This window comes from Vipera berus (assembly GCF_964194415.1).
Source record: "Vipera berus genome assembly, chromosome: 2".
In the NCBI taxonomy this organism is placed as follows: domain Eukaryota; kingdom Metazoa; phylum Chordata; class Lepidosauria; order Squamata; family Viperidae; genus Vipera; species Vipera berus.
Window position 1 is genome coordinate 284,112,914 of NC_138203.1, and position 23,033 is coordinate 284,135,946.

Below are 23,033 nucleotides of genomic sequence, written 5' to 3' on the forward strand. Positions count from 1 at the left end.
GTTGGGGTTGTTGGGTACGGCGGAGCTGAAATAAAGAAGGCGATTTTGGGATAAAAGCTCTTTTCCTGAATATCTTAAAAATGTGGATGTGCTCCTGGGACATGGGGAAGAAGTGGGAGAGGAAGACTTGGTGGAGCTCTGGAAATTAGAGAGATGAATAGAGCAGCTCCAAGGCAAACATCCAGCCTGTAAATTTATTCTTTTATTATTAAATAAGTCAGCAAGTAAATACAATGGAGATGCCTTCTGGCGGTTTATTGGACCTCCTTGTCGTCTTAATTGTATTCCTGTGGTGACAGTGAAAATATCCTTTTTCTGTGGAGCGGAGTCTGTCCTTTATTTACTTTAGTTTTCTGTTTTTATTCTATCCAAATCTTATATTTTTATCTTCACCTTTTCGCTTTGGTTGTTTGTGGCTCGTTGATTCCTGAAGTGTTGATCAAGTTTCAAGTGGCTGTACAAGATTTTTTTTTTAAAAGGACACCGACTCCCTGGGCTGGTTTTACTCCCACCTCCTGTTTTAAGTGTCAGATTGTCAGACAATCTGGGCTGGACAATTAAGATTAACTTTTATTGTCATTTTTTACTGTGGGCACACTGGCACATATTAAAAATGAAATTCTGTTGCCTGCTCTCAAAAATGTACACATACATAACACAGATACACACATAGACATACAATACCTGGGCTGAGTTTGCCCCACAGCTATGTTTAAATTGCAGGTTCAGTAATGCCAGAAGGATTACAGATTAAAAAAGAATTTATTAATAAAGTGCCAAGATTTGTAAGATCAAAGAGTTTCTTCCCCTGACATCCTTCAGAAAGCTTCAGTGGTGAGGTGTAATTTGCCATGGCACTGCTGACAAAGAGGTTAGCTTTATGGGGCAGATCTCATATCCCTTCAGTCTTCCCCCCCCTGTAGAAATGCTCCCCTCCCCCAGAAAAAGCAAACAAAATGGCTTTAGCTAAATCTTCAGAAGAAAAGAAAGAAAAAGACCAGACAGGGGCATGGTAGGAAGCAGAAAATCTCTTATTACTGCAATCTGGTAGCCTTGTTAACCTCCTGGAAGGGAGGCATAAGTAGTTGGCTATGAACCGAAGGTCATGCCAGGGTGCTTGAGAGTTTGCTGTTGATCATTTGCAAGGAAGCAGAGATGGACCACAAAGGAAATTAAATAGGAAGGACTGCTTGTCTAACCAATCCTCAGACAAGGAAGCAGCTTAACCATACAGAGACCATAGAAAAAAGATGACATCCCTTACCTTTGATCAAAGTCACATTTGGAGTATTCACCACTTCTGGAGGCAGGTTGTTCCACTGGTAAATTGTTCTAGCTGTCAGGAAGTTTCTTCTTAGTTCTAGGTTGCTTCTCTCCTTGACTAGTTTCCATCCATTGCTTCTTGTCCTGCTTTCAGGAGCTTTGGAGAATAGTTTGGCTCCCTCTTCTTTGTGGCAGCCCCTGAGATATTGGAACACTGCTATCATGTCACCCCTCACTCTTCTCTTCATTAAACTACACATACCCAATTCCAGCAACCGTTCCCTGTATGTTTTAGCCTCCAGTCCCCCAATCATCTTTGTTGCTCTTCTCTGTACTCTTTCTAGTCTCAACATCTTTTTTACATCATGGTGACCAAAACTGGATGCAGTATTCCAGGTGTGGCCTTACCAAGGCATTGTAAAGTGGTATTAGTACTTCACGTGATCTTGATTCTATCCCTCTGTTAATGCAGCCTAGCACTGTGTTGGCTTTTTTGGCAGCTGCAGCACACTGCTGGCTCATATTTAAGTGATTGTCCACTAGGACTCCAAGATCTCTCTCACAGTTACTACTATTGAGCAAGGTACCACCTATACTATACCTGTGCATTTGATTTTTCCTGCCTAAATGTAGAACCTTACTTTTTTCACCATTGAATTTCATTTTGTTAGATAGTGCCCAGTGTTCGAGTCTGTCGATCCTCCAGTAGGTCGAAGCTCTGCTTCTTAACAGCTAAATGCTGAGATATAAAGGCTTTACATTTCAGGAGAGGAACGTAATTTGCTCATGGAGCACAACCACCCTTTCCCTACAAAATTGGTTAATGGAATCAAGTCTTTTGATCTTTCAAAAGATAGGACAATAGTACAGGTAGTTCTCAACTTTCAAGAACAATTGATCCCAACATTTTGGTTGCTAAGCAAGACAATTCAGTCGTGCCCCACTTTGCAATCTTTTTTTTGCCATCCTTTTTAAGCAAATCACTGCAGTTGTTGCGTGAATTGTGCATTTGTTAAAACAAATTGGCTTCCTCCCTTTACATTTTGTTGTAAGTTTGAATTGTCACTCAATGAAAGGTTATAAGTCAAGGACTACCTGTGTACAGTCTCTTCCCCAGGGTGGATTCTTTCATGAGAATTAAAATGTCCTTTCTGAGTAAAGCTCTTTCCATCCTTGAGGCATTTATAGTTTATTCTCTGTGTGAATCTTTGGCTGTTGAGCCAGATGACAGTTTTTGCTGAAGCCCTTTCCAGTCTACATTTATACAGTCTCTCTCCTGTGTGGATCCTTTGATGGGTAGTAAGGTCTCTGCTCTCATAGAATTATCTTTTCATACACCCTGCAGCCAAGGTTTTTTTTCCTCCTGTGTGGATCCTCTCATGGTGATTAAGATTACCCCTGAAACAAGCTCTTTCCACACTCGATACATTTATAGGGTCTCTCTCCCTTGTGTGGATTCTTTTATGAGAAGTAAGTTGTTCTTTCTGAATAAAGCTCTTTTCAGGCAGTTATATGGGGTTTTCCCTTTTGCGGTGAACGTGATTTAATCTGACATACTGGATTTCTACTGTAAGTACTGTGTATTTTACTAGTTTTTAAAAGTACTCCATTGCTTCATTTTACTTTTGTATATATCTCTGTCCTTTTTTACTTGAAAAGACAGGAACTTTCCCTTTTAAAACATTTTTTTACTATGAGAACATTTACCTCTGCTTCTTTTGCATTAACTTTGTTATTGAATACCTACTCTGTTTTCCCTTGAGAAGGAACTGTCTAGGACTCTGCCATGAAGGAGGAATTTGGATTATATTAAAATTAAAGTAACAATAAATTAAGGACTTTAGATTTTACATATTTTCTACAATGCCCCCAAAGAATGATATAAAAAGCAGGAGTCAGATGCTTTTAATGCTAAAACCTGCTTGGAAATGTTTGAAAAAAATATTTCTTAACTTTCAAATTTTAAATGAAAAATTAGATAAAAGGTTCAATGAATTAGTAACAGTTTTAAATCAACCTAAAGAAGACATCCTGATACAGGTAACAGCAGTTAAACCAGACATGAAACTGAGAGCCTGGTGAAAGGTGGCTGAAGGGGCCATTCATTTAAAAGATTCAGTTATAACAGAGATGTCAGAATGGATGTATGAAGAACTGGATTTTCTTTAAAAAGCTGATGGAGTTCATGGAATAGACTTACTATATGCAACTAGAAGACAACTCTCGAGACAGCATATTCCAACCTGCAGGAAAAATCTATTGAACAATAAGTGCTATGGAGATATTTTCAACAGTAATCTCTGATTTTGGGGAGCGAGGTACAGTGGTTTGAAAAGATCCTAGTTATACTTTTAAGGAAAACTAAAGACAATAAACTGGAAGGAGTTATCTTTACTGTCAAGAATCAATCATAGGTATTCGATCCTGAACGGATCAGGGTGTCAGAACCCTGTCTTTCTTCTGGTTATTACTTTCTTCTGGTTATTAATGTTTCCATCTCTCCTATTCTGCCATTCTCTGGGGGGGGGGCAGGGGAAGCTATCGGGATGCTACAGTGTATTTCATTTTGCTTGGATTGCTCTAATGGTGGTGAACCGCCCTGAGTCCTTCGGGAAAGGGCGGTATATAAATCTAATAAAATTAAATTAATTAACCTTTTAGAGACCGAGTGCCCAAACTGCAACCCGAAACCCCCTTATGCATTGCTGGGTGGGCGTGGCCGCCGAGTGGGCATGGCTATGGTAGTCATGGCAGCATGGGTGGGCGTGGCCACCTTGATGTTGTTCCTGAGGAGGGATGCCTGTGGGGGCAAGGTTGGGGGAGATCCAGTGGGTCTCTGGCAGGTAGGGCAGGAGGCTCATCATCTTGTTTTGGCAATGAGCCAATGAAATCACAGTAGGATTCAGTTATTGATGTCATGTATTGAAGCTGAGAGGAGGACATTTGTCAGTGTGTTATGTGATTGCTATCAAGTTGGTTGGGGGTTTTTTGTGTTCTTTCATTTAGTGAGCTTGTAAAACATAATAAAATTAAGGTAATGCTGCAAAGAGTTGACTGGTTGCCCAGAAAGTGATGTAAAATAGAATTATTAAGTGAACAAGGCTACAGTTATAAAGAAATTAGAAGAAAAAATGGTGGAAACTTAACCAAAGCTGGCATTTCTACTGTACACTTTTCCCAAAAGGTTTCCACAATTTTGGCCACTACTGAATGATGGGGGAATTAAACAATGAAAGCATGGTGTTTTGGATTTTACAGGTTGTTGGAAAAGTACTCATTCATATTACCAGATGCTGAAAATAACAGAAATCTGAAGCAGAATGGCTGTACTAGCAGACGCAACTGATATAAAATCTGGATGAAGAATGGTTGTCTATTTTATCTTTCCTAATATGCTGTAACCAACTGCCTCACCTAATTTTGCAAAATCTGTGGGTCCCACGGCATTCCACATACCTGCAAGAAAGCAGCTGCAATCCGAGTACTGTAGCTCAGGGCTTTTCCAGTCGCCTAGCAAGGTGTCAAAAACTTGATGACCCCCCCACTCCTCAAAAAGGAAAAAAGTGATAAAGTACGGTAGTCCTCGACTTACAACAGTTAACTTAGTGACTGTTTGAAATTACAAAGGCACTGAATAAAGTGGCTTATGACCATTTTTCACTTATGATAGTTGCAGCATCCCCAGGGTCATGTGCCTCCCTCCTTCTCATTCCCATGTCCTTCCTTCCTTCCCCCTCCCTCCCTCCTTCCTCTCTCTCCTTTCTCCAAAGTGCAAACACATGCGTCCTCCCCCCCCCCCCATGAGCTTCTGGAAAGCACAAATGGGCTCCATTTTGCAAACCAAGTTAGGACAAGAAACGGGACGGGCACAAACTTACGTTTTTGAATGGCAAATCCGTGTGAAGGCACCTCCCTGCTAAGTTTAATCCATAAGGTAGTGTGGGAGGCTCAGAGAAGTCTTAAAGCACAGGAAAACTCATTCCTGAGGGCAAAACTTTCTCAGCTCCCCCCAATCTTTTTTCTCCAGCTGTTGTCTGATCCGAGAAGCCAAGTTTGTTTTTCTTCGCCTTCTCTCGACTTGCGCCTAGCAGTCGCAAAATCCAGGTCCTTGAACGAAAGGCAGCCCAACTTGTTCGCCCACCCCAAAACAGCTCCCCTTCCCAACACAAACATTCAAAGCGGTGTCTGCTTACACTGCGCGCCCCTGCCCTGCAACTAGTTAACTCGGGAAATTTTCTCTGAAGAGCAAATCCCAGAGAGTCTTCTTCGGTAGTTTAGTTAGTTTAGTTTAGTTTTATTAAATTTTTATACCGCCCTTCTCCCGAAGGACTCAGGGCGGTGAACAGGGCATATAATAAAAATACAAAAATACAAAAGTTAAAATACAATTAAATTAATGCCCAAAATAAAACAATAAAATATACAAATATTTAAAACCCTAAATTAACTCCCCATCAGGCCAGGCCAGCTTGTTCGAATAAGTGGGTCTTTAACCCGCGCCGGAAGGAGCGGAGATCCGGTGCCATCCGGAGCTCAACCGGCAGTTGATTCCACAGAGCCGGGGCGCCCACAGAGAAGGCCCTCCCCCTGGGGGCCACCAGCCGGCATTCTCTGACCGGAGGCACCCTGAGGAGGCCCTCTCTTGGTAGAAGAGGCCGAACTAGTTTTGCAAATTCGAGCTACAGCTTTTCCATCACATGCTGCATCCACACAGCCCGAGAGAGGATCACTCCTAAGGGGCAAACAACTTCGGAGGGGGGTGGAAAAAAAAACAACCAGAAAGGAATAGCTGCCTTTTCATGAAGCAAGGTTGCTGCGGTACATTCGCTTCACCCTCCTGCCTTCCGCCAAGTTGGAGCTTTTTCTTTCTTTATTTTCCCTTTGGAGGCGCAGATTTTCCCCTCCCAGTAAGGCGCAGCAGATAAGTCCAACCCTCGACTCTAACCTTTTCACTACATGGTTGTTGGCTCGCAGCCTTGCTCTGCGCGGAGGACGGAGACCCATCTGAGGCTTCCTGACTGAGTTTGCGGACAGTCACCCAGTAGGGCAGGACAGCTGCCTGTGGCCAGAACCCCCAGACGGCTAACAGGCGGTGGTGAACAAACCGACCTTCTGTATGGCATGGATCTTTGCCTCTGGCAGTGACAAGGGGCAGCTTCGGGCAAGGCGGCCGGTGTTTTGGTGGCTCTGAATCAGCTGCGGCTGGGCCAGTTCTGAAAGGAGCGGGATGCCCAGTTGGGAAGAAGAGCGGGTGGGCAGGCACAGATCTGGTCCCTCTGTGGCGGGCCGCCCTTTGTTCAGCCGAAGTCCTGCGTCAGGCGTCTCTCTCGCAGCTGCTCCCCTTAAAATGGCAGGCGGCGCTGCTGGGTCCACCACATGGCCGGGAGGAGGCAGCCGGAGGGCCAAGCGGTTCTGGCCATGCCCATGCTCCAGCCATGACCCCGACATTACGAGCTGCAGGGGGAGGGTGAGCACTGGGCCGCAGAGCCCAGACGGCCAGCAGCGACGTGGATGGACAGTTGGAGTGGGGTTTTCAATGCTTCCTTTAAACTATTGTTTCGCCTAGGGATTTCTCAAGATTGTGCCTTCTGTTCCTGCTGTCTGACCTTGACACAAACCTCAGGAGCCGGCAGGGCTCCAGCTGATTGACTCCAACTGATTGGTGCTTCTGGAAGCAGTGCAGAGCTGGAGGTGAACTGAAGAAAAATGGGGGGAGGAGAGGCGAGGCTGTAAAAGGAGGTGGTTTGGGCAAGAAAGGGGGGAAAAAGAACAGAGAAAGAGAAGGGGAGCTCAGCAGGCAGGGAGGAAACAGGGACAGGGAAAAAGCAGCAGTTGTTGCTGGAAGAAAAGGTCCCCTGGTTCGTTTTCTCCAGCCAGGAGAATGCAATCAGTGCTGATGAAATGAAAAGCGGGCAGTCAAGCATGTCAGAAAGGAGATGAGTATTTAGTTCTGGATCAGCTGGCAGCTTGATTGGGCTACCATAAGGATATTTGTACAGTTTTTACAGCGTTTTGTAATTCAGAGGCTTGCTTTGTGTGCTTTGGTTTTTGGAATATTTTAGTCTGTATTTTAGGCTAGCAATGAGTCAAAAGTGTTGACTTCTGTAGGTTTAATCCCTTTAAACAAATGTAATTAGTTTTATCCCCTTATCTTGAGTCTCTCTATGGCTTTTAGAAAGTTTTCTTTGAAGGTAAACAGGCTTAATTTAAGGCTAAAGCTTTTAGCAATTGCCAGAACCTTTCAGTCTCGGGTTGCAACACTGTGACACATGACACCCTGAGGCAGCTTAAAGAACCCGCCCCCCCCAGTTTATGTGTTTCTTTATTTTGTGAGCCTTTCTTGCTTTGCACTTAATTCCTGTGTCTTTAAGGGTACAGGGAAGGGATTGGGGGTGCATTCTTACTACACAGTGGAAAGAGCTCAGAAGGGAGAGAAGAAGAAAGGCTGACCAGCTAGCTCAGGGGTCTACAAACTTAGCAACTTTAAGACCTGTGGACGTCAACTCCCAGTATTCCTCAACAACACATGATGCTTGAGGAATTCTGGGAGTTGAAGTCCACAGGTCTTAAAAGTGCCAAGTTTGAAGATCCCTGAGCTAGCTGATAGTAGGGTATATTAATAAACATGGATAAATTCATCATACATTTGTCAATGCAAAGGGAAAGTGATTCAGCAAAGGAACAGCCAACGAAGAAATTAAAACTGGTACTTTTTTCCTTTTTTTCTACAGTTTGTAATATTTTATTATAGAATAAAATACAAAAATACAAAAGCAAATAGTAGGACAGTGAGGAGAAAAAAGTGGGAAAAAGTGAGTGGGATAAGGAAAAATGAACAGACTTCCTCTGTTGCAGTAGAAGGAAGCATTAACATTGAACCTCAACTTTTTACTTTTCCAAAATATTATAAACTAGCCATTACTATAACAACAAATGAATCTAATCAGTAAAACCCAAATCCCCCATTTTTTTTAGTTATCAAGTTTTTGACACCTTGCTAAGCACTGGTTGTACTCAAATATTGTCATGTCCTAAAAGTGGTACAATCTGTGAAAAGGTTGAAAAGCCCTGTACTAGGGTACGGTCCAAGGCTTATCATCTAGTCATCCTCTGCAAATGAATGGGGAACAGAATGATCAAACTCAGTATTAGAACAATACCTGAGGTGTTTTATTAATTAACAAGACAATTGGACTGACCTGCTTCCATTTGGTGAAGTAGCTTACAACAACGTCATGCAGTTCCAGATTGCCACAGGACAAAGTTTCAACACAATGGCCGAATTGCCGGCTAATGAACCCATCATCACTTCCCTGAAGGAATGGATCGCACAACTACAAAACACATGGTCAGTGGTTAGGAAAGCGTTAGATGAGGCCAAGGAGGCTTACAAAATGCAGGCAGATAAAAAACAAATGGAACCTAAACCATTTAGGGTGGGGGAAAAGGTATATCTGTCCACAAAATATCTAAAATCCTTACAGCCATCAAAAAAGCTAGGTCCCAAGTTTGTATGACCATTCCCCATTAAACGGATAATTAACCCAGTAACAGTAGAATTGGACTCCCTAAGACTCTGAGGCAAGTTCATCTGGTATTTCACTGTAGCTTATTAAAACAACAGTTGAACTCATCTTTAAGGTCAGCCACAATTCCTCCCCCTCCACCTATTATGGTAGAAGGGGAACAGCACTTTGAAATCAAGGAAATCCTATATTCTTTAAAACATCACGAGTTCACACAATATCTAATAGCGTAGAAGGATTTCCCACCTTCCCAGAATGAGTGGGTATACCAAAGACATGTCAGAGCCCCTATTGAAGAACTTCCATGCTGTGTATCCTGATAAACCAAACTAACCCTTGTATTTTATTTCTCTCCCAGTTATTATTTTTTATCTCCTCCAGGTGTGCCCCTCATTTTTTTAAAGTGGGCAGCATGTCAGAACCCTTTCTTCTGGTTATTAATGTTTCCATCTCTCTAAGAGCGGTGTCTTATCCATTCCCACAACAATTTCACACCTGTATATTGGCCTATTTAAACCAGCCGGATGGACAGTTGGGGTACGGTTTTCAATGCTTCTTTTAAAATATTGTTTCGCACAGGAATTTCTCAGATTCTGCCTTCTATTCCTGCTGTCAACACCTTCCAATAAAAGTTCCTGTTGAAACGATGCATGCTTTGAGTTCTGCTTTCTTGGGAGGTTTAATTGAGGCAGGTAATTAAAAGCGATTTGTGGACTTTCTCTGAGTTTAATACAATAATAGATTGTTAACAAGATTTTGAAGGTAAGCTTAATGTAGGGATTACTTACGGTATCTTTTTTTACTACAGTGGATAGATGGTAGGTCAAATTGGTTATGTATATTTTTAATGTTTTCTACTAATTTAGCAAATGGTTATGTCTAGCTTAATGAAAAGGACTAGGGGTGCCATGGTAGCAGGGTTCCAATAGTTGAGGGGCTACCACCAAGGAAAGGAGGCCAACTTATTCTCCAAAGCACCTGAAGGCAGGACAAGAAACAATGGATGGAAACTAATCAAGGAGAGAACCAACCTAGAAACAAGGAGAATTTTTGTGATAGTGAGAACAATAAATCAGTGGAACAGCTTGCCTTCAGAAGTTGTAGGTGCTCCACCACTGGAAGTTTTCAAGAAGAGACAGGTCAAACACTTATCTGAAATGGTATAGGGCAGGGGTAGGCAACCTTGGCTCATTTATGACTTGTGGACTTCAACTCCCAGAATTCCTAAGCTAGCTGGCTCAGGAATTCTGGGAGTTGAGGTCCCCAAGTCATAAAGGAGCCAAGTTTGCCTACCACCGGTATCAGGTGTCCTGCCTGAGCAGGAGGTTGGACTAGACGACCTCCAAAATCCCTTCCAATTATGGTATTCTGTTACATACGTTTATGTGCACCTGTTGCGCCAGGGGGAAAAAATTGCTACTGTTGAAATAGATCAGTATTCAACCAGGGGCCACTTCCCAGGAATTGGGAATGAGCTTACGAGGCTGGAACTCACCAGTACATGAGGAAGGGGTGGGGGTGGGATCTTCTACTATTAATAGCCTGCCCTCGGGCTCCCATGTTACCCCTTGCTTATCACCAATCTAATGCATTGTCCTGCCCTATGATCTGTAAGTTGATCCCCCCCTCACACCCCAGACCTTCCTGGGATTTCACTTTCTCCTCAATTCCTTTTGGAAATGCAGATGTGGTTCTGGGACACATGGAAGAAGGGGGAGGGGGAAGAGACTTGAGGAAGGGCACTGGAAATGTGAGAAATTTCCACATTTCCGCGCAAGTTGTGATGGGAGTCCCCCGATACTCCCGTGTAACACCTCTTCTCCGCGAGCTGCATTGGCTTCCAGTTGCCCTCCGGGTGAGATTCAAGGTGCTGGTGATGACCTATAAAGCCCTAAATGGCTTGGGTCCGGATTATCTGAGGGAACACCTGCTGCCGACATTAACTCCCCATCATCCTGTGCGCTCCCACAGGGCGGGCCTTCTTAGGGTACCGCCGGTGAAGGATTGCCGGTGGGTGACTCCAAGAGAGAGGGCCTTCTCTGTGGGTGTGCCTGCCCTTTGGAACCAACTTCCAATGAAACTTAGGACTGCCCCGACCTCCGTTCATTTCGCCAGGACCTAAAAACTTGGCTCTTTGAGCTGTCTGGCCTAGACTGAGCGGTTTTTAATTGGGTTTTAAAGTTTTAACTTTTGGGCTTAAATTTAATTAATTGTTTTAAATTTATTTTAACTTTTGTATTGTATGGTTTTAATTGTCCTGTAAACCGCCCTGATTCCTATGGGAATAGGGCGGTATATAAGTCAAATAAATAAATAAATAAAAAATAATAAACAAACAAACAAAAAAATAAATGGAGAGTCCCAGAGCAGGGGCCAGCCAGTAAATTTATTCATTTATTACTAGATAAGTAAATGCTTCGGGGAGTCCATTAGGCTAGGGTTGTGGTTATTTGAGCCTTGGTGGAGCAGTGGGCTAATGCCTCCTTAAGTAACACCAGCTGCCTGCAATTAGTGCAGGCTCGCATCCCACCAGGCTCAAGGTTGACTCAGCCTTCCATCCTTCCAAGGTAGGTAAAATGAGGACCCAGATTGTTGGGGGCAATTAAGCTGACTTTGTAATAATGCCGCTTGGAGGGGGTGTGAAAGCCCTAATAAGCAGGCATATACATAGAATGAAGGCTACTGCTAAGCTTGTAAGCCGCCCTGAGTCTTCGGAGAAGGGCGGGATATAAATGGAATTAAAATAAAAAAAAATAAAAAATATTTGTCCTGTTTATTGCCTTAACTCTGTTTCCCTATGGTGATTTTATGGCTTTCTTTTTCCAGAGTACAATCTGCGCTTTCCCTGTTTAGTTTCCATTTTCTATTACTGGTCTGTGCAAATCTTGACTTTCTATTCACCTTTTCTGCTTGGCTGTGCCTGGCTGATTGATTCTTCTTCAAGCTTTGATCCTTTTTCAAGGGATTATAGTAAAAAAAAACCCAACTAAAGACAACCTTGCTGTCAAGCAAAATCAAGCTTTTAATAGCGAGTGCCACACCAAGTGGCCAACCTAGAACCAAGGAAAATTTTCCTGATAGAACAATAAATCAGTGGAACAGCTTGCCTTCAGAAGTTGTAGGTGCTCCACCATTGGCGGTTTTCAAGAGATAGGACAAACACTTATCTGAAATGGTATAAGGTGCCTGAGCAGGAGGTTGGACTATAAGACTTCCAAGATCCCTTCCAATTCTGTTATTCTATTATAGAAGTTTATATGGACCTGTTTTAGAAGAGGGGGCATTACTGTTTAAATATATCAATATTCAACCAGGGGCCACTCCAAGGCTGTGCTGTCCAGGAACTGGAAGTGAGCTTAGGAGGCTGGAACACACCACTGACACTACACCAGGAGGGGGTGAAGTAGCATCTTCTACAGTTAATAGCCAGTCCTCTGGCTCCCATAGCATCCCTTGCCTATCACCAGTCTAATGCACTATCCTGCCCCATGATCTGCAAGTTGATCATCCCTCCACTACCGACCTTCTTGGATTTCGTTCTCCCCAAATCCTCTTCAAAATGCAGATGTGGTTCTGGAACACATGAAAGAAGGGGGAGGAGGAAGAGATTTGAGGAAGGGCGCTGGAAATGTGAGAAATGGAAAGTTCCAGGGCAGGGTCCAGCCAGTAAATTTATTCATTTATTACTAGATAAGCAAATGCTTTGAGGAGTCCATTAGGCTAGGTTTTTTTTCCCTGTTTGTTGTCTTACCTGTGTTTCCCTATGGTGATTCTATGGCTTTCTTTTTCTACAGAGTACAATCTGCCTTTTACCTGTTTAGTTTCCATTTTCTATTTCTGATCCTTTGCAAATCTTGACTTTTTATTCACCTTTTCTGCTTGGATGTGCCTGGCTGGTTGATTCTTCTTCAAGAGTTGTTTTCCAAGGGATTATACAAAAAAAAAAAAAACCCAAAAAAACCCACAACCCTGAACAGAAATGGGTTTTCCTTCAACACGGACTGAAACGTGGCACTCAGTATTGCTGGGCGTGACAACTGGGTCACATATTGAAAAAAGAAAACACGGAGACAGCTGGTGAAGTTAGTAAATTAGGTCATGTTTGGTGTCAAAGAATTTCTTCCCTAAGGCGTGCTGAAGTGACAAGGAGCTATTGCCATGGCAACTGCTGAACAAGAGTTTTCCTTTGAGAAGCTGATATGATAGCCGCTCAGTCTTTCCCACATCCCAAGGAATACTCACCCTGGTCAGAAAGGAAATCACAAGATTTCTCTAGCTAAATCTTAACAAGAAAAAATGCTACTAATAAATAGTAAAGAGTACACACAGAAAGCCACTTACCGGTATTAGTGCAAGCTTTAAGCCTAAGGAGAAGTCAAAGTTGTCCACAATGAATGTAAAGTTAGGGCCAGAGCTTGGGTGTTAGTGGCTGCCCCCTAGCCAGCAAATGGTGCACTGCACAGGAAAATAAATAGAAATAGCTACTTGTCTAACCAGCCATTTTTCAGGTGTTAATTAAAAATGTTATGTCACCCTCAGGACACTCTTACAAAGAAGAGTAACCTTAGAGCAGGAGACCATGATGTCAAATCTCACCTTAGGCATGAAAGCCAATCACTCTCAGCCCAACCCACCTCACAGGGTTGTTGTGGGGATAAATAGGAGAAAGGTATGTTAGATATGTTCACCACCTTGAATTATTTGTAAAAATGTCAGAATACAAATAAATAAAAATAAAAAACCCATGCCTAGCTGAGCAATTCTGGGAGTTGAAGTCCACAGGTCACAAAAGGGCCAAGTTTGAAGATCCCTGATCTAGCAATTCCTCAAAGAAAGCTCTTTCCACACTGTTTATTTATAAGGTTCCACTCATATGTGAATCATTCATTCCTCATATTTGTTATAGTTGACCATATCTCTAAACATGATACCAGGTGGCATACAGTGAAAAACATTCTATGATTTTTAAAAAAAAGATATTAAGACTAGGAAAAAAGATTCAATATGATAAGGAATGCCACAACCTCACTGGTTCAACAGTCTTTTTGAGATTCCCCAAATCTATTGACATAGCCATGTTGTTTTGAAGGACTTCCAGAAAGATATCAAGGATGGGTGTCAGGGCAGAGAAGGCTCCTCTCTTTGGTCCCACCACATGTAACTCCTTAACAGAGAGGACCCGCAACACACATCTTCTGCCAGAAGGTCCCTCATGTAACAGCTTCTTGCTCTGAACGGCTGTAAAGATAAAAAACAGCACCTTCAATTTGACCTGGAATCAAAGTGGCAACTAATCAGATCAGAATCGAGCTGGAAGGGACCTTTGAGATCTTCTAGTCCAATCCCCTGCTCAACAGGAGGAGCTATACCATTACAGATAAGTGACTGTCCAGTCTCTTCTTAAAAACCTCCAGTGATGAAACATGTGCAACTGGAGATCATGACATCAGATCATTGCAACCATCATAAATACATGCCAGTAGGTTTGCCCAAATTTTGATCACATAATCATGGTGATGCTGCAACAGTTATAAGTGTGAAAACTGGTCTAAGTCACCTTTTTCATTTTATTTCATTTTTTTCACTCTTAACTTTGAATGCTCACTAAACAAACACTTGTAAGTACAGGACTAACTTTATGTGTTCTATACACAGTATGGATTCGAGATTTAATTTGTCCTTCCTAAGTAAAGCTCTTTCCACACTCCAGTTAATTCCTTGTGTGGATCTTCTGATGTTGAGCCAATTGAGTTTGTATTGAAGCCCTTTCCACACTCTTTGTATTTATACAGTACCTCTGCTGTATGGATCCTTTGATGGATAATAAGGTCTTTCCTCTCACAGAATCCATTTCCACACTCCCTGGAAGAATGTTTTTTCTCCCCTCTGTGCATCCTCTCATGGAGGCTAAGAGAACTTTTGAAAGCCTGTTCCACACAATGCATTTCTCGAAGCTCTCCCATGCAGAGTTTGGTCTCTCCTCTCACAGAATCCTCTTCCATACACGTCAGTTATGCTGTTTCTCCCCTCGGTGAATCCTCTCATGGCGACTAAGACTACTTCTGAAACGGAAGCTCTTTCCACACTCTGTGCATTTATATGGTTTCACCCCTGTGTGAACCCTTTCATGATATGTAAGATATCCTTTCTGAGTGAACTGCTTTCCACACTCCATGCATTTATATGGTCTCTCCCCTGTGTGGACTCTCTTATGAAAATTAAAATTTGCTTTCGAAATAAAGCTTTTTCCACACTCCATGCATTTATACGGTCTCTCCCCTGTGTGGTTCCTTTGATGGATGGTAAGTTCTCTTTTCCGAAAGAATCTCTTTCCACACTCACTGCAGCTATGTTTTTTATCCTTTCTGTAGATCCTCTCATGGTGATCAAGAGTAGTTCTTAAATTGAAGCTCCTTTCACTCTCTATGGAATTATGTAGTCTCTCACCTGTGTGAATCCTTTTATGACAATTAAGTGTTCCCATTAAAGCAAAGGCCTTTCCACACTCCAAGCATTTATATGGTCTCTCCCCAGTGTGGATCCTTTGATGGACAATCAGGTCTTTCCTCTCATAGAATCCTTTTCCACACTCCATGCAACTATGTTGTTTTTCCCCTCTGTGGATCTTCTCATGGCGATTAAGATTACCCCTGAAACGGAAACTCTTTCCGCACTCTGTGCATTTATACGGTTTCACTCCTGTGTGAACCCTTTCATGATCTGTAAGATATGCTTTCTGAGTGAACTGCTTTCCACACTCCATGCATTTATATGGTCTCTCCCCTGTGTGGATTCTTTTATGAATATTAAGATTTCCTTTTGAAATAAAGCTCTTCCCACACTCCAGGCAATTATACGGTCTCTCCCCCGTGTGGTTCCTTTGATGGATGTTAAGGGCACCCTTGTTAAAGAATTGCTTTCCACACTCCGTGCAGCTATGTTTTTTCTCCCCTCTGTGGATCCTCTCATGTAAATCAAGAGTACTCCAGAAACAGAAGCTCTTTCCACACTCCATGCATTTATATGGTCTCTCCCCTGTGTGGATTCTTTTATGAGTCTTAAGATTTCCTTTTGAAATAAAGCTCTTGCCACACTCCAGGCAATTATACGGTCTCTCCCCTGTGTGGTTCCTTTGATGGATGGTAAGAGCACCCTTGTTAAAGAATTGCTTTCCACACTCCATGCAGATATGTTTTTTATCCCCTCTGTGGCTCCTCTCATGTAAATCAAGAGTACTCCAGAAACAGAAGCTCTTTCCACACTGTATGCATTTATATAATTTCTCACTTGTGTGAATTCTTTTATGAAAATTAAGTTTTCCTATTAAAGCAAAGCTCTTTCCACATTCCTTGCAACTATATGGTTTCTCTGCTATTTGGCTCCTTTCATGTTTCTTTCCACATTTTATGTATATTTTAGTCTCTCTGCTCAATCTGGAATCTTTCCCCAACTTTACAACGGTAAGTGGTTTGTGTCTCCTATAATGTTTCTTAGGTAAAGTAACAGAAAAGGAATTACGAGGTGTAGAGAGTTCCTGCCCTTGACCTTCTGACTGGCTTCTCTCTTTTCTTTTTGGATTTGCTTGATGATCAAACATTATTTCTACTTCATAGTTTGTTGTTTGCAGCAGCATTAACCTCTCCTGTTCCTCATTCTCTTTCTTCATACCATCACCTGTTTGGAAAGAAGAAAATAGCAATTCCTGTTGGAATTTAGAACTGTTAAGAGAATGGGAGATAACGTCTTGTGTAGCAAGGAGAACCAACACCACCATTTTTCTGATTTTGCTGAAACTGGCCAGTGGATCTCAGGTTTGAATAGCCATTTTGTTTTCTAGAACGAACTGGAGATTGTCCAAATATACTGTATAAATCTGATTTTTGTAAGCTGACAGCAAACCCTTTCATTTCTGCAGCCACTTGTGTTCAGCTCAAGTTGTGGGTTCCATCATGCTCTGAATCATAAATGCAGCCTTATCAATTGCTGGGTAGCATTCACTTCAGTTCATTTGAAAGAATATCATACCTTTGCAGCTTTCTAAATTCTTTCTTTTTTGCAATCTATTGCAATCTACAGGCAAGAGATTATTTTAGAGTTGTTTGTGGAATGCTTTTAAATGCTTTGTGAAACTGATTTAAAGTTTATGAAGTTAATTAGAAAGAACATCTTTATGGGAAAAATCTGTCATATTTACGTATGAATTTTACTTATTTGAAGTTTTTGATCCTTGTATCTTTTTATTGGAATCAGGGGTTACTAACAAAAACCAAATCCCTCTGAAGACAAGTCTTCACTAGAATTACAAATGCAATTGGATGATACCATTTTAAATTAAAATATAAGATTTATTCAAGTCATTTCAGGGAAATTACAAGTGGACTTGAAGCGTAAGAATTTGAAGAGAACGGAAAAGGATTGTTTGGAATGGACAGTGTTTCTTGTAGAAATCTTTAATGGGGTGATGAATTAATTTTACTATACAGTATCTGTATAAGACATTATGTAAGGGATTGCTAATGTTTAATAGTTTTAAATTCCTTTTTTTGCAGTTTGTTAAAAGAGGGATGTGCAAGGTAGACTAAAAGGAAATAGGGACTATGTTAGTAACTACTTATGTCATTAGATTTATTATTAATTATATCTTTGCTAATTAGTAAGATCTAAGGTAGAGACGCGGTGGCTCACTGGGTTAGGATGCTGAGTTTGTCGATCAGAAGGTCGGCAATTTGGCAGGTCGAATCCCAAGTGCTGCGTAACAGAGTGAGCGTCTGTTACTCATCCCAGCTTCTGCCAACCTAGTAGTTCGAAAGCACGTAAAAATGCAAGTAGAAAAATAGCGACCATTACGGTGGGAAGGTAACAGTGTTCCGTGCGCCTTTGGCGTCTAGTCATGCCGGCCACATGACCACGGAGACGTCCTCGGACAAGCGCTGGCTCTTCGGCTTTGAACCAGAGATGAGCACCGGCCCCTAGAGTTGGAAACGACTAGCACACATGTGCAGGGAAACCTTTACCTTTACCTTTAAGAAGATCTAAAGATTTAGTGTTTACAGAACATTGAGCAACGTATGGAATGAAGAGTATTTTGGCTGTATTATAAGAGACAGCAATGATTTGTTAACATTGTACATACATGCTGGAGATGAGGGGGGAATTTTCATATACATACTCATACACAAGGGGTTTTTTCTGCATTTTGTAAATATTTATCTTTTTAACATATTTTGAATTCCATTTGTGCATGTATTTTATCTGTTTAAGATAATCCTTAATAAATTATTTCAAAATAAACACCAGCTGTTAAAGGGGGGGGCATCTTCTCTCAAAAGTGTGCCTGTCTGCATTACAGGTATTCCATCAGCCATGAATCCAACTTGGAGGCTGTTGGGTGCAAATTGTGATATTCAAGAAATTTTTTAAGCTGGGAACCTCAATAAGACTTTGCTGTTGATCATTACGCAATGTGGCTCGTTTCCTAAAGCCATGGTGAACATTTATAAAAAGGTCTTAAGTAGAGATGATCACCTTAAGCAACTTGAGTGCATGATCTTCCCTGTTTACCTATGACTGAAATAACTTTCCCCAATTAATGGAACCCAGAGCAAAGTGGGGCCTTACCCAGGACAGTCATATTCCTAAAAACCTCCAGTGAGACTTCTTTGCACAAGGCTCTTTGTCCAGAATCCAGCAGCGCCCACTCCTCTTCTGTGAAGTCCACTGTGACCTCCTGAAAAGGATTAAAAGCCCTAGAATGAGAATGTTCTTTAATAGACAATTCCAGAAAAGACCTGTGCATTTTCTCCCTTAGTGCACAAAACAACTTTGCAAGAATGAACATTTTCTTGGAGAATAAAAAGTTCTTGTGCCTGTAAAGCCACCAGCGCCCCTCTCCCTAATAGCTAGTGCTCTATGTGCACAAAACATGACTGCATCCAAGTTTTTGAATGGCAATAGTACTCCTTGGGGAGCCTCCTGGTGGATAATAATAATAATAACAACAACAACAATAAAGTTGGAAGGGACCTTGAAGGTCATCTAGCCCAATCCCCTGCTCAGGCAGGAAACCCTATACCATTTCGGACAAATGGCTGTCCAGTCTTTTCTTAAAAACTTCCAGCATTCACAGCTTTTGGAGGCAGGTTGTTCCACTGATTAATTGTTCTAATGGTCAAGAAGTTTCTCCTTAGTTCTAGGTTGCTTCTCTCTTTGGTTAGTTTTGATCTGTTGCTTCTTGTCCTGCCTTCAGGTGCTTTATAGAATAGCTTGACTCCCTCTTCTATGTGGTAGCCCGAGATATTGGAACACTGCTATCATATCACCCCTTCTCTTCATTAAACTAGACACCCAATTCCAGCAACCGTTCCTTATATGTTTTAGCCTCCAGGCTCCTAATTATCTTTGTTGCTCTTCTCTGTACTCTTTCTAGAGTCTCAACATCTTTTTTACATCGTGGTGACCAAAACTGGATGCAGTATTCCAAGTGTGGCCTTACCAATGCATTATAAAGTGGTACTAACACTTCACGTGATCTTGATTCTATCCCTCTGTTAATGCAGCCTAGCACTGTGTTGGCTTTTTTGGCAGCTGTAGCACACTGCTGGCTCATATTGAAGTGATTGTCCACTAGGAATCCGAGATCCCTCTCACAGTTCCCACTATTGAGCAAGGTACCCCTATACTATACCTGTACGTTTGGTTTTTCTTGCCTAAATGGAGAACCTTACTTTTTTCACCATTGAATTTCATTTTGTTAGATAGTGCCCATTGTTCAAGTCTGTCCAGATCCTCCTGTATCTTAAGCCTATCTTCTTGAGTGTTGGCTATTCCTGCCAGCTTGGTGTCGTCTGCAAATTTGATGAGTTCCCCATCTATCCTGTCGTTGAAATCACTGAAGAGGTTGAAGAGCACTGAGCACAGAACAGAGCCCTGGGGCACCCCACTACACCCTTCCCTCCATGTAGATGCGGTTCCATTGAGGACCATATACTGAGTACGGCTGGTCAGCCAGCTACAAATCCATCTGGTGGTGATGCTGTCTAACCCACATTTTTCTATCTTATCAAGTAGTAGTTTGTGATCTGTGATCTTTATCAAATGCCTTACTGAAGTCCAAGTAAATTATATCCACAGCATTCCTCTGATCCACTAATTTTGTCAGTTGGTCAAAGAATGCAATCAGATTTGTCTGGAATGTTTTTGACAAACCCATGTTGGCTTTTAATAATGACTTTGTTTGCCTCTAGGTGCTATTTTTGATAGTTGGGCTGTTTTTCCCCTTTGTGTAAAGGGAAAGAGATTACTTCAAATTGTTTTCTAATTCCTCTTTGAAGTATTACAAAATATTAAGCAAGCAAAACACATTGCTTAATAGTAGCGTTTGAGGCTGTTATTATCTTTGGTATCTCCAAAATGATCTTGAAAGTTCGAAGAATGAGGCTCACTGGGGATGATACTGTGTCAATTACACAGACTCAGCATTTGGTTATACTGTATAAAGAGGTCAGGAACAGAGAGTGCTTGAACTCTGCTGCTCTCATAATAAACTATAGTTACCTGCTGCAGTGGCCCAAGTTGGATCCTCCTGAAAAGCAGCCCTTGAGAAGGACTGCATCGATTTCCTCTTTCCTGGAGCTCTGCTGAGATCTCTCCTGTGAATGGCTCCTGCATCTAAAACAGAAGCCTGGTTATGACCTACATTCAAAGGACTGCAACCATGTTACTTCAATTGCCTTACCTTTGGAATCCCCCAACCCAAGTAAGAGAACTCGGGGATTCTGATTTGAAGGTGACTATTTCTGAATAAATGTCTGTTATGTTTGTGAAATGTTTCATTGCCTATCTTTATTTCCTCTTTTCATACTGATCAGGACTTGCTTGCATCTTTTCCCCTTCTTTTGATAGCTGTGGCCGTTCCATTTTTGTGGATGAAACTATGCCTGTACTATGTCTTATTCTGGGAATCTTTTCCTTTAGATTTAGAAATCTTTGCCTCTTGAGTGGAAGGAATTGATCTTCCCTTCCTTTTGACTTCTTTATGCTTCTTGCAGTGGAGAGACCACCAACCTGGCATTCAGACAGACCTTGGGATGAACACCAAGATGGTTTTGTGAGGGAGACGCACACAGTGTCTCTTTGCGAGGACTGAGAAACATTTTACATGATGTTTGTTCAGCCTGGCTTTTCAACCATTCCCCTGACGTCATCCCCATAGACTATTACACTATACCAACATTATCATCATCATAGCCATTGTCTATCTACCACAGGATGATGGCCTCTTCTGCATGTTTCCAAGCAAATATAAACATACCAACATAAGTTCTCTAGATGTATGTTCCCAGTGACTGTAAAGAAGACAAGCAGGCAGGTACCATAAGACTTTAAAGTAAGATGTAGTATGTCATTAATGGGAATGAGTAATTTGAAGAATATCAGCTGAAACAGAACAAATAAATCCTCCATTCATTCATGTATTAAAGGAAACAAAGGATGGGGCAAAGAAAGGATTCTGGCTTCCCCTCTCAAACTCTCTTGCAGCCCTGAGGGTGAATTTGTCTTTCCTCCCATGCAATTATCTCCAAGAGGAAAACGAAGCATTTGCCTCAAGAACAAGTAAGTTCTCAAAGTATTAAGAGTTACAAGAAATGCAGACATCCGTCTTATTAATGTCTCTTGTTTTTTATAGAGCCTACTAAATACATCAGCGGCTCATGCATTCCCTCACTTAACTTTTCTCACCTGCCACCCTTTTCCCGGCTCCAGGGTGGCTGCGGGACCGAGCAGGAAGCCCTCGGCCAGGGCCACCGCCTGGGCGCAGCTCTCCGCCCCGCACTCCCGCAGCCAGCCCGCCAGCTCCGAGGGCAGCAGGGTCAGCAGCTGCTCCAACACCACCAGATCCAGCATCTCGGCTTTGCTGCTCCGCTCGGGCCGCAGCCACCTGCGGCACAGCCGGTGCAGGCGGCTGCAAAGCGCCCTGGGACCCTCGTCCTCCCGAGGACGGCAGCTGCGGAAGCACCGGCGCTCAGCTTCCGAGCTGCGGGGTTCCTCGAAACCTGTCAGGCTGCGGTTTCCCCCGGACTCCCCACCGCCGCTCTCTGCCTGAACGGCCGTGAGGGCTGCTGCTGCTCGCGCCCCCGGAGACCTTCGGGCCTCCATTCGGTCTCCGGGTTCAGCCTCGCCCAAGGCCTCTTTCAGTCACAGCACCGATCCCCTCCCAACCGGCCCTTTCCCGGTTTCAGGGGGAGAGAAGAAGGGCTCCACTTCCTCAGAGTTTTTTTGCGCCTCAGCGGAGAAGCTACAAATAGTTCCCACCAAAAATTTCCCGCGCCTTCCCGCCCTCACAGTGCGCTGGATCACAGAGCGCTCCTTCCTAGAGGGGCAAAGCGCTTGACCAGAGAGCTACCCTTCCCCCCCCACCCCGTAAAAGCGAAAGCGTCGCCTCTCCTACGGTATGTATTGCAGGCCGTAGTTTCTGCTGCGCATGCTTTGTTCCATTGTGACGTCCAATATAGTCGAACTTCTGCGTTGGGAAGGGCCGAAGGAGAAGTGAGATGGGAGAGGAGGTTGGGGTTGTTGGGCACGGCGGAGCGGAAATAAAGAAGGCGATCTTGGGATAAAAGCTGTTTTCCTGAATACCTTAAAAATGTGGATGTGCTCCTGGGACATGGGAAAGAAGTGGGAGAGGAAGACTTGGTGGAGCTCTGGAAATTAGATGAATAGAGCAGCTCCAAGGCAAGCATCCAGCCTGTAAATTTATTCTTTTATTATTAAATAAGTAAGCAAGTAAATACTCTGGAGATGCCTTCTGGCGGTTTATTGGACCTCCTTGTCGTCTTAATTGTATTCCTGTGGTGACACTCAGTGAAAGTATCCTTTTTCTCTGGAGCCGAGTCTGTCCTTTATTTACTTTAGTTGGTTTTCTATTTTTATTCTATCCAAATCTTATATTTTTATCTTCACCTTTTCGGTTTGGTTGTTTGTGGCTCGTTGGTTCCTGAAGAGTTGATCAGGTTTCAAGTGGCTGTACTAGTTTTTTTTTAAAAAGGACACTGACTCCCTGGGCTGGTTTTACTCCCACCTCTGTTTTAAGTGTCAGATTGTCAGACAATCTGGGCTGGACAATTAAGATTAAGATAACTTTTATTGTCATTTTTTTACTGTGGGCACACTGGCACATATTAAAAATGAAATTCTGTTGCCTGCTCTCAAAAATATACACATACATAACACACATACAGACACATA

At 42.5% G+C, this 23,033-nt stretch overlaps 2 protein-coding genes across 2 annotated transcripts in view; both read right to left on the minus strand.

Moving 5' to 3' along the window:
* Window positions 1-329, minus strand: part of LOC308661161 (uncharacterized protein) — a 33,590-nt gene extending 33,261 nt beyond the window's left edge. Inside the window, exon 1 of the mRNA XM_081315988.1 lies at window positions 264-329. The gene's annotated coding sequence lies outside the window, so the exon portion shown is untranslated. The remainder of the gene's footprint in view (window positions 1-263) is intronic.
* A 7,636-nt stretch (window positions 330-7,965) lies between these two features.
* LOC308663040 (neurotrophin receptor-interacting factor homolog) lies at window positions 7,966-21,944 on the minus strand (the record flags this gene model as incomplete). The annotated part of the gene is made up of 6 exons (XM_081319182.1): window positions 7,966-8,373; window positions 8,463-8,597; window positions 12,313-12,362; window positions 18,408-18,516; window positions 20,343-20,456; window positions 21,528-21,944. 6 exons carry the CDS (start codon window positions 21,942-21,944, stop codon window positions 8,359-8,361), a joined length of 840 nt encoding a protein of 279 aa, XP_081175308.1. The 3' UTR covers window positions 7,966-8,358.
* Between the last annotated feature and the right edge of the window lie 1,089 nt (window positions 21,945-23,033).